General features: G+C 42.4%; 2 protein-coding genes across 3 annotated transcripts in view; both read left to right on the top strand.

Moving 5' to 3' along the window:
- Positions 1 to 770: 770 nt before the first annotated feature.
- sostdc1a (sclerostin domain containing 1a) lies at positions 771 to 3,856 on the top strand. The gene is made up of 2 exons (XM_018740590.2): positions 771 to 1,353; positions 3,082 to 3,856. The coding sequence occupies exons 1-2, from the start codon at positions 1,143 to 1,145 to the stop codon at positions 3,516 to 3,518; spliced, it is 648 nt and encodes a 215-aa protein (XP_018596106.1). The 5' UTR covers positions 771 to 1,142; the 3' UTR covers positions 3,519 to 3,856.
- Positions 3,857 to 5,003: 1,147 nt separating this feature from the next.
- crppa (CDP-L-ribitol pyrophosphorylase A) overlaps positions 5,004 to 11,873 on the top strand; it is a 39,334-nt gene continuing 32,464 nt past the window's right edge. For both annotated transcript variants that reach the window (XM_029246079.1, XM_018740569.2), the window contains exons 1-3: positions 5,004 to 5,680; positions 7,184 to 7,460; positions 10,308 to 10,457. In XM_029246079.1, coding sequence (XP_029101912.1) covers positions 5,451 to 5,680; positions 7,184 to 7,460; positions 10,308 to 10,457 — 657 coding nt within the window. In that variant the 5' untranslated portion in view covers positions 5,004 to 5,450. The remainder of the gene's footprint in view (positions 5,681 to 7,183; positions 7,461 to 10,307; positions 10,458 to 11,873) is intronic.

The following is an 11,873-nucleotide window of genomic DNA, read 5'->3' as shown; positions in this document are numbered from 1 at the left end:
GGATAACACTCTGTAACAGCTGTTGATCAAACTTTTGTAGAAACAATAGCAAGAGCCAAAATACAGAAGTGTTTTCATTATTAGCACATTTCAAGAATTGCGCGGATTTTCTTCTGTGCGCTCCTTTTACCTGCCTGGCAGTGAAGCGACCGCAATGCTTAGAGCTGAACTATTGAACCCGATACCTTGTCTCACATAACACTAATTATGAATATTTCATTCGATTTAACGGGGGAACTAAGATGTTCATTCCGAAAGGCCTATAGTATGTGAACAACCCGCGAGAATGACCGAGTAAATTTACACACAGCAGAGCAGTTGAAAAACTGGAGAAAGAGAAAACACTGAAAAGATCAGTCGAATCAATCCTCAAAACACTGTGGTTAAAAATACTATTACTGCAAAATCAACGATGAACAGTAATATACAAACAATATCAATATTTACAGTTCGGGATTCTGCCGATTTTCTGTTCTTCTTCTTGAGAGAGTGAAAGGAGACACGAAACTTGGGGAAAGTTATCAGAACAGCAGGTGTCTGACAATTTATGGATTTTTCTTGTAATTATCTGTGCAACTTACTGCGATCGCATGTTTAAGGGCAGCCTTTTATTTGTAAGGTTCATGTAAAATAAGCGGCGCAGGAAATCATCTATGTATGTTTAGTATTACTTCATTATTTAATTATTTCTATGTATATAAATATGAGATATATACAAAGAACAAGAGCGCACATTTTAAATATTTATATATATATAGAAATGTGTGCTGTTATTTTTTATTTTATGTCTTTTGTTCTTTCATCCGTTGCTGGGTAAATTGCAGGTCAAACGTATCTTTCGTGTGTGTCGAGCCTTGGAGACGTTAGCAGTGGATTTGGGGCGTGGTCTCTCTCTCTCTCACACACACACACACACACACACACACACACAGAAAGGGGAGCGGGGGGGGAGAGTTACGTCTCATTGTGAAACTTTCCACCATCTGCACCTGAACATTTGCCAACAAACACGAGGCGGGTATATAAAGTTCCCGGGAAGGTACCGCGGCACCTTTTTAGCGCCGCAGAGCTCCGGAGCTCCTCGTCCCCTTCCCACACACACATACGCACGCACACGCACACGCGCACACACACACAGCGCCATGCACTTGAGCGCATGTAGTACGTGGAGCCACCTCATATTCGCGCTGTGTGTTGTGCTCAAGAACTGCCACGCGCTGAAGAACGACGCCACCGAGATGCTGTACACGCACGTGGTCGGGGCCGTGCAGGAGGCCCCCAGCAACGCGTCCCTGAACCGCGCGAGGAACGGCGGGAGGAACCTGGGCAGCAGCGCGGCGCACGAGCGGCGAGGTGAGCGCGCGCACCTGCGCACCGCACAGCTGCATCACGCATCACTGACAGCAGGTGGAGCAGTGCTTAGAGACAGACCCAGCGGGAGCCGGGTTCGCATCCCAGCCCCTGCCCTAGTACTCTTGAGCCGGGGACTTACCCTGCGCTGACACAGTAGTAGAAATGATCTTAGAAAAGCACCAGTAAAGTGAATTCATGTAAATACTGGACTGGCATAGGACTGGGGATTTTATACAGTTGTTATCATTAACCACAGTTAAGCTCATGCCTTTAAGTAACCAAGGCAACTTACAGTGACTAGGGTATGTACTTTGATCAAGAGTACCACACCAGGAGGGGGCTTCAAACTAGCAACCATCGGATTGCAAGGCAACAACTAACCACTACAAGATCTGCACTGCCCTTGTGAAATATGGATAATCTCCACTCGGATCCAAGTAACCTTAACTGGCAGACCGCTTTGCATTTTTCCTATAGATCTTTGACTGTGTATGCCTACTTATGTGGAACTTATTCATTTAGCTGAAGTCTTTCTCTGTAGCAACTTAGAATGTTAGCTTTCTGTACTAAGCTGCTTAAAATTATTTATGCATCCATACACTTGGGTCATTTTTACTGCAGCAGTGAGGGCAACTGCTTTGTCCAGTTGTACTACCGAGAGGGGAGGATTTGAACCCCAGACCCTGGACAGCAAAGTGCGTTGCTTTAGCACTACATGACCTGCTGCTCAGAAACCCAGGGTCAAAATAATGTCACCTTAGCCAGGGTAAACCGTAATACACAACGCAGGTATATAATGATTAGATTTAAAGTTTAGCAGGCAACCTCAGTTTAGTTTTTCGCTTTTTCTCCAGGACTTTTGCAATATATGTGATTACCCCCGAGTGGAATTTATAAAGTACTGTGCACCTTCCAAAAGATATGATCATAGTTTATTTCCCAGCAACGAGTTACAATTGCAAAGTAAATAATGAAGAACTGCAGGGCTCTCTTCCTGTAATTACTGAAGTGTCAAGCTGGATTGCTTCACAACTGGCCATTGTAATGCTCTCCTGTGACAGTATCAGATGCCTTTGCTAAATGAGATGAAGTAAACTTTGGCAAACTGATCCGCATTACATGTTACTCTGGCAGACACCCAGAGGAGCGGGAGAGATTAGAGGGATGTAGACAATGCTTAGGGAGAAGGTGTGTCTAATCAAGTGAATGGAGGTGCTTTCAGCTGCACAGGAAGTCTCCGATTATAGTTTGTTACGAACTTGTCGGTACCTGGACCCGAAAGGGCCCAAGTCTCCTCTTCGCTCATTGAGCTCTGCCACGGGAAACATGGGCGCGTTGACACTGAGATGTGTGCTACGCCATGACTGCGACGAGCATTAGGTTACTCCGTGAGCATGTGTAACCTAAAACAGAAGTGTGTGAGTGGTAGGGCCAGGTGACACGTAACTCACAAGCAAAAAAAACCATTTTCACTTACTGAACGCCAAGCCAACATTACCCGTAGAAGAAAGAGTCACTCATTGAACGAAATAAACGAAGAGGTGATTTTCATCGTTTCATTACCTATCAACATCTGGATATGAAGTTCAGACACTGACCTATGCATAGTTAAGTGGAAAATAAATATTTAATGACTGATTGAGCAAGTGTATGATGCTTTATCAACTATTTGTGTACGAACACATATATTTGTATGGCTCTGTCATTTACTGGGTGTCTTTATTACAGAGCGAAGCCAAGTTGGATGCAGGGAGCTGCGATCCACTAAGTACATCTCTGATGGCCAGTGTACCAGTGTGAACCCCATAAAGGAGCTGGTGTGCGCTGGCGAGTGCCTCCCGGCTCAGATGCTGCCCAACTGGATCGGCGGTGGCTACGGGAGGAAGTACTGGAGCAGACGTAACGCCCAGGAGTGGCGCTGCGTCAACGACAAGACCCGAACCCAGCGTATCCAGCTGCAGTGTCAGAATGGCAGCACAAGAACGTACAAGATTACAGTGGTGACCTCCTGCAAGTGTAAGAGATACTCCAGGCAGCACAATGAGTCGGGCCACAAGTTTGGGGAGCAGTCACAGCCCCAGCTTCTCCACAAGGTGAAAGCCAAAAGGAAGAGTCCGAAAGGAAAGCAGGATGACGACTGGGACAAAGTAGAACCCATAAACTAAAGGTCCGAATAGCCGCGGTCCTGGATTACTGCTCAAGGTGACAGATTGGCCAAGACTGTGCTCCTGACCGCCATTTGTGGACCGTGGAAGGACTGTATGTTTCATGGTTCAGAGTTCTGGATCTGAGGCAATCTGACTGTTTATTCTTCCATAGGAGAACATGGCTTCGAAGGTGCAGCAGAACCAGAATGTTCCTTGGACCACAAATATGAACTTTGTTACATTTAAAAAAATCATATTATTTAAGATCTGATGCATAAAGAATCATGGTTTTTGTAGCATGTAAAAGATTTACGTAAAATATTGGATAGAACTGTAAACCTTGCATGTCAAAATAGCACCACATAAGTGCATTGTATATACATGTAAATATATAATTGTTGGCTTAGTGTTTTTAAAAGTATATTAACATCTTTGTACAAATCCTATAAGCTTAAAATTTGTATATGGTGTAATATATTTTTTATTGCAATGCATTTTGATATATTTTAAAAACGGTACGCAAGCATCAATGCACATGTAGTACTAAGAACATATGCTATGTTAATGTACACATTCTACCTTCTTCAAGAAAATAATAAACCGTGATTTATTATTCTTAAATTTCCTGTTATTGCAGCTTGATTTCAATGATATATTCAAACATACAAATAGCGGCCCAAACTGTTCATATAATATATAAGGTGTAACTTTAAAAAATTAAGAATTGGTACTGAAATGGCATTTATCAAGTGTTTGATAGATGCATGGAAGACAAATGTGACCTGGTTGTGTCATTTTAAAGGTTCAGCATCATACCTCATACACAACTTGGGGCGTGTTTCCCTGATTTTTTTTTTCCCAGAATCAGATATTTATACCTCTTAGATTTATGAGCGAAGCAATTAATGAGAATAAAGTAATTAATAAAATGAAGGGGGAAAAACACAAAAACTGGTTTGGAGAGTAGATTCAGAGGTTACTCTTCACGTATGCATTTCAATTCTTGGATGCGATAATAACGAGAAGAAATTGCCTGTTGCGGATTTGACCTGTGAGTTATGCTCAGATGAAGAACTCCTGCAGCACTCATTTTAATAAAACCCAGCTCTGCAGCTTGTGCTATAATTGAGTTCAGAAAATTATTGTATGTGCTGTGACAAATTGATTAGCTGATGCCTTTTTCAACGTGAATTAGTCTTAGATAATCAAGTTTATAATGATTTGCGCATTTATACAGCAAGATATTCTTACTGCATCAATTCAGGATAAGTACCTTGATCAAAGGTACTACAGCAGGAGGGGGATTTGGGCCAAAAACTTTCAGATTTGAACTGGCAGGTAACAGTCCTAACTGGGACACCACCTTCTGGCCCTATTGCTAGGACCCTATGATTTTTTTTTTTTTCCCCAACATCCCAAACACAATTACAGCAGTAATCAATAACACTGTAAAGCTATATGTTATATGGTAAAAGATAATTTATTCAGAGGCAGAGACGTGAAGTGAGGGATCAGCTGTGAGTACACTGTATCTGGACTGGGACCTTCACACACAGTCCTGTCCTGAGTCGTGTATGGTCACCTGTAATATCACACCAACCATGCTGCATCCAAACATCGCTACTTGATCGCAGTTGCTGGGCATCTGTATGAATTTACACGTCGTGGGGTGTTTTTGTTTCAAATACTCAAACTGCTTGAAATTTAACGTGAATTTCGTTTCTGGACGAGGCATCTACGAACCTGCCTCAGAGTTGTGCTCCGCGAGCGCGCGACACACAGCGCCGCTGACGGGGCACGAGACGAGTGAGCGCGCGCCGAGGAGCCGCGTATCCTTCGCAGCGCTCTTTCACACGGTCGAGCAGGACAAAAACCCGTCCGAAGGCCACAGCAATAACTGCAACCGCATAATATAATAAATTAGACCCGTAAAATAGCTACGTTTCCACAATGGAATCGGAGTGCGGGAGTGTGAACGGGCCTACAGATCCAGCGGGCTCTCTCACCGGCGGAGCCGGATCCAGCGAGCCTTTTCCCGGGCGCCGCAGCGTCGATTTCCCGGTGGCCGCGGTGCTGCCTGCGGGCGGCTCTGGGGAACGAACGGGACTCGCGACCCCCAAGCAGTTCTGCACTTTCCTCAACAGACCGCTCATCAGCTACACAATACAAGCTTTTGAGAGGTAATCTCCTAAAATATTTCCCAGTACGGAGGGTAAAGCGTCGCAGGATAGTTAGTGTGTGTGGAAAACGTTCTCACGGTTAAGCGCTGACCGTTTTTTTGGTTAACTTCTCGTTCAGATCCGTACGGTGTGCTGTTGTTTGCGGTCTCGCTCACTCACTCCGATCTCCCTGCATTTTTGCCGCTCGCGCTGCATTGCTCCCTTCACACACACCGTCACCGTTGATTCCGGTAGACGCTGCTCCGTCGACACACACACACACACACACACACACACACACAGCTCTGCTGAAGAGTTAGGAAATAATCAGTGGCACTGACTGACAAGTGCTCGTATCTCCAGGGAACAGATATTACTACTTTGGACCTTAATAAATGTCGCATATAAGCCGGTGTATTTTGCTGACACCTTCTCCAAAGCCACTTAAAATGCTTAGTACAGTATCATGCTACTTGTATGTATTTACCTCTCCATCCAAAGCATGTGCACAGGCTAAGGGCAGAGTCAGCACACACACACACACACACACACACACACACACAATCTGAACTGCTTGTCCCATATGGGGTAACAGGGAGCCAGAGCCTAACCCGGCAACACAGGAGGGGAAGGGGACGCACCCAGGACAAGACGCCAGTCTGCCGCGAAGCACCCCAAGCAGGACTCGAACCCCAGACCCACGGGGGAGCAGGACCCAGTTGAACCCACTGTGCTCCCGCAGCCCCCATGTAGAGTTAGCAACCCATCTGAAACACATTTGTGGACTGTGAGAGGAAACCAGAGTACACGGTGGAAACCCACACGAACACGGGTAGAACATGCAAACTCTGCACTGATTGAGCAGGATTTGAGCCCAGATCCGAAGGCACGGCCCGGTGCTGCGAGACACCGCCGGCTAACAGCTGTTACAGTCTGCGGTTAACCTATTTGTGCTCCAGGGCATTTCACAGGGACAGCAGGGGTAATTACTGTGATCAGGGACACCAAAGTCCTAATGGGAGTGGTGTATGAACCGGCAACCTTCAAGTTACATGTCTATGACCACTACTACCACTTTATTTCCTGCTATCATCTTTCATCCCTCTATATGTAATCCTCAGTCTAGGGGCAGCTAGTCCAGTCTGTAGTCACCCATAGCTCATTTCGCACACACATCCAAAGATTACTATTAGTGATCTGAAGTCATCAGAATTGTGTTTTCTTTGTTTAAATTTTATGTATTGTTTTTTTGTATTTAATCTGGACTTGCATTGTAGGTTTGTAGTTTGTATACATTTTATGAAAAACTGTACCGTGCGTTTCCTATAGTCACCATCAGTGTTGTCCTAAATTACGATTAGTTGTGATTGTTACTGTTTCGTTTTGTTTAGAATGGGTGGAATTAACATGTTAACATGGAGAGAAGGTGTCGTACCTCTTGCTTACTGTTTTTTGTGCACATCGTATACTGTAATGACAGTCTCTGCTGTGCATTTATCAGGTCTGTCTCCTTTTTTGTTGCAGGGTGGCCTGGATTGAGAACGTTGTTGTTGTGGTAGCGGAAGAAAACTTTGACCTGATGATGGACATCATTCACCAGTTCAGTCACAAAAAAGTAAAGGTTGTTCTTGGTGGGCCAACAAGACATAGGTCAATTTTCAATGGACTCCGGGCTTTTGAGGAGCAGCCTGATGGGACTGCATTGAGAAAGCCAAAGGTGGTTATTATCCATGATGCTGTCAGACCTTTTGTTGAGGAGGATTTCCTGCTGAAGATAACTGTTGCTGCCAAAGATCAAGGCGTAAGGTGTTCTGTATCTGTCAACATAATACAGGTTTCTGTTGCATAGCCAGCACTCCTATTATGAGAATTTGTACTTATGAGGGCAAGTCATTCTCAAATTATAAACACACTTATGACACTTAAAACAAACACCTCATGAGAACAGAAATTTCAGTTCAATATAGGAGCTTTTAGACTTAGAGCAACACACAAGGTGAGTTAAACCTCCACACATTTGGTTTTTCCTACACATCTTAGTCAGCTCTTGTCAGCCATGTGCTGGCTTGCAAGCATAAAAATCTGGTAACCTTTTTCACAGTGTAAAACAGAATTTATCATAATAATTAGCCAAACCAAAAGGCAAAGGAAAACTTTATCAAAATCTGATAAAATGCATAGAAATCCCCTGTAAGGCAAAATAATCATAAAACACTGTGTGATTTGATTTATTATTCATTTATGACAAATTATATTTTATGAATCGCTCGGTAGAGAGGGATTCAGAGTTTTACACATTTAATTTTTCTTCTGGTTGCTCTTCCTGCTGAGGGCAGTGGAGGTAACAGTTTGAGCAGGCCGGCCTGGATCTTCCTTTTCCCAGCTAAACCATTCAGCTTCACCTGGTGATCCCAAGGTCTTCCTAGGACAACCAAAAGTTATATTCTCTACAGCATGTCCTGTGTCTGCTATAGGGTCTCCTTTTGGTGGGATATGGAAAAACTTCCAACGGGACCTGATCGGGGGCATTTTTTGTGATATTCCCAAACTACTTCAGCTGCCTTGTCTTGGTCCACATGGAGGAGCAGCTTTACTCTGAGGCTTTCCCAGATCACAGAGCTTCTCTCCCTGTCATGGAGAGTGCGCCCGCTGATGCTTTAGAGAAACCTCATTTTGACTGGCCGAATCCACATTCTCATTCTTTCTGTCATTCTCAAAGCTCATGAGCATCGGTGAGAATGGCAAAGTAAATTGAATGGTAAATCAAGAGCTTTGTCTGCAGACTCACCTTCTGTGTTGGTGAAGTTCCTGCACATCTTTTGATGCCCAGGTCTGCCTATTAATATGCTATTCCACTTTTAAATTGCTTGTGAACAAAATGCCGAGATACTTATACTCTTTCATTAAGGGCAGTTGTTCTCTTCTGATTTGGAGAGAGCAACCCACTCTTTTTCAGGAAAGCACCATGGCCTTGGTCTCTGAGGTGCTGATTTTCATCCCAGCTGCTTTCTTACTCGGCAGCAAACTGCTCGAGTGCGTTCTGAAGGTCACAGTTAGATAAAGCTAAAAGTTCACAGTGTGCTCATACAGGAATTGGATGGCTTGCATCAGTGGTTCCAGTCGGCGTGTATTTTGTAAACTTTTTCAGGAATGCATTATTCATTTTCCCATTTAAATTAGTTGTAATTAAGAGTTTGTTTTGTAAGAATTCACTTTATGAGCAGATTTTACACAACCAATTATGTTTGCTGTGCAAGGGAAGCCTGTCCTTAATTTGAATTTTGTATTCATGCTGGCATCAAGAGTAATATTACCTAGTGTTGGAGAGTTAAACTTCTGCTGTTATTGACTGATCTTCTATAGTGTTAGGCTTATGTGTTCATGACAGGTGTGTGTTTTTACTCAGTTTTGTTTAAAGACCTGCTGGAATTCCAAACAGTGTTTTGTTAGCTTAAACAAAACATTATCAGCTTCCTATTTTGTGCAAGGTCATCGGGACAGATAAAGTGTCAAGCTCATCATGGAGTGAGTGACAAAAAGCATCAAGAGATAGTTTTCCCCAGGCTACTTTTGATTTCCTTTGTAATCCGTCAGTCATTAGCTATTCTTTCAACACATGATAAGCTCTCATGTTCTTGTTTCGGTGGGGTGGAATTGGAACAATTACATTCTTGTTTAAGAAAAATGCTGTCATAACTTTGAAACTTGGAACATTAACTCCTGTAATAACATGCTATACTGTCTTTTAAGATACTGTTGATCACAGTTCAGGCATATGTCGACCACGTATTTATGTTGCTGGTACAGAGGTCTTGCAATTATATAGTTAGTTTTTTTGGTGGATAATTCCGTGGTTTAGACCACACATTTTAATGTGTTCAAGTTTCCACTGGTGAACTTCACTTGTAGAGGCCTGTGAAACAGCACAATCGGTAAGACTGCACCCAGCCTCTAAATCAAGAACTGCCTGCTATAGCATGTCCAAGGATTTTTGTTTTCATTTTTTTCAGTAATAGATTTATAGGTATACCTTCGAAAGCATCTTTTATTTATAATGGTCAAATTGGACCTTTACCAGAAATATGCACAGTTCCCTTGTGTGGCAGCTGGTCGAGCTGAGATCTTTAAATGCGGTAAAAATGCTGCTGACATTGGTTCAATGTCATAAGAAAGTAACACTCTGAGCACTGGCTATGCTTCTCTATTCTTCTGTACATGACTCATAAGTACAACATATGTCTGGAGTTAATGTGTCACTATCCCTGATTGTTCTGGAATGAAAAAGGTTAATACAGATTTTTATCAACATGTGGCGCACACACAACACATGTTTGCTTTTATTCTTAAGACCAAACTATTTTGCTGGCGGAGTCTACAGTTAGCGTAAGCGTAATATTACAATTTGGATCCATTTGTTTTGGTTATTTTTTGAAAATATTGTGAAATATTCCAAGAAATATTTGATGTAGTGATGAAATATTTCAAGAATCAAATTAGGTTAAAACTGCTTTATGTCTGTCATTTCAAGTGAGCTTCTGCAAACATGTATTAAATGTGAGTATTTTTGGGCCAGGACACAGGTGAGATTACAGTCAATTTGTTTTAATCAGATATTAAGAATTCCATGTGTTACTTTTTCTTTACTAAGGCATCTGGAGCTATAAGGCCCCTTGTTTCCACTGTAATAGCTGCAACATCAGAAGGCTATCTTGATCACTCTCTGGAGAGAGCCAAATACAGAGCAAGCGAGATGCCCCAGGGATTCCTGTATGACATAATATACCAGGCCTATCAAAAGGTAGGAGCCTTGTGTACAGTACAGTGAACTTTTAATGAAATTGTGTTGAACCTCTGGCACATTTTTTTTGTTGAGCTTTCTTGTCTGCTTGTACAAGCTGCTGAATTCGGTCATGTTTTCTGTTTGAACCTCAGGAGGACCAAGCCTCTCAAGAAATAGTTGCTAGACCTTTTTTAATCAGTGTCTTTGCAGCACACATTCAGTATGTATAAAGGAAAAAATAACCTGAATGAACTCATGTATTTGTCCATGGAGGCTAGTTTATCTTAAGTTCTTTTTGATTAGTTTGTGAAACACAGTAGCTGCCTTTTGAATAAGATTCTTGAATGCAGTTACTGCCAAGAAATATTCTTAGATGATAAGCTTTTATAAACCTATTTTTACATCACACCGCTTCACTGGATGTGTCAGAACTTGCAGGATGTACGACTGAAAGTTTTTTAGTATAGCTGCTGTCATTTACCCATGATGGCTAGGTTTTGCTCAAACAGGACTGCTGTGAATTTGTACTGCTCTTGTATTATAACAAGAATTAGTTAATTTTGTTTCTCATACATCCTCATTTAATTCATGGCTGCAATTATTTGCAGAGAAATAAAAGGAAAAAAAGAATTGTGTGCTAAATCTACCACAAATGCCAGCTTCTACCTTAAACCCCAACACTGTAATTCTGGTAGATGTGTCTCATTCCTCGCTGTAATTGCACCTATTTGTTATTTCAGCATTTCTTACTCTACAGCAGTGTTCTCTGCTGTCTGAACTCCAGCTGTAACAGATGGTCGTTCAGATACCTTTGTTTTGAGGAATCAGGAAACAAAGACTGAGAATTATGTTTTCATTGGAATCCAATTTGTCTGAAGTTATTTCTGTTCCGGGAGCATAAGAATTTTCTATAACTTGGAACTGCACCAGTCTTGGAATTTTTTGCAGTGGCATACTGTAGATACCAGATAGCAGGGTGAAATCCTGACCTGTGGGATGCCAGCTTTACTAAGTGAAGAAAGAGGAAATTTGCTTAAATATGCATAGAAACGGACAATAAGATATAAGAGAAGGAGTGCAAGCTCACTGTGGCAGCTAATAGGGTATTAATATGACCACCACTTTCTCTCAAAAGGCAGAAAGTGTAAGGTGTCCGTCAGTGGACTGCTTTGGGACATATAATTCCTACCACACTTTTTATGAACCATAGGGTGGCTCTGTGAAGGTTTGACATGTATTGGAGACTGCTGGCACTCATGACCGATAAGACAAAAAAGAGACACATAATCCTGCTCCCCAATGTACCCCTCAGAGAAAAAGAGAAAGCGGAAGGTTAAATTACAGCAGGACATTCAGATATCTCACTATATGTCTCCTCAAGGAACAAAGGCCAGCAGAAGACACATCTCTTCTGACCAGATAAAATATTGCTCC

The sequence above is a fragment of the Scleropages formosus genome, chromosome 18 (assembly GCF_900964775.1).
Source record: "Scleropages formosus chromosome 18, fSclFor1.1, whole genome shotgun sequence".
Lineage (NCBI taxonomy): Eukaryota > Metazoa > Chordata > Actinopteri > Osteoglossiformes > Osteoglossidae > Scleropages > Scleropages formosus.
Note: the sequence above shows the minus strand (reverse complement) of the source record. Positions and strands in the feature narration are given on the sequence as shown.

Bases quoted from the DNA above. Each gene is read 5' to 3' on its own strand.
- sostdc1a (XM_018740590.2), top strand. From the start codon at position 1,143: ATGCACTTGAGCGCATGTAGTACGTGGAGCCACCTCATATTCGCGCTG. The intron at 1,354-3,081 runs GTGAGCGCGCGC...TCTTTATTACAG, and splicing joins CGCGGCGCACGAGCGGCGAG to AGCGAAGCCAAGTTGGATGC.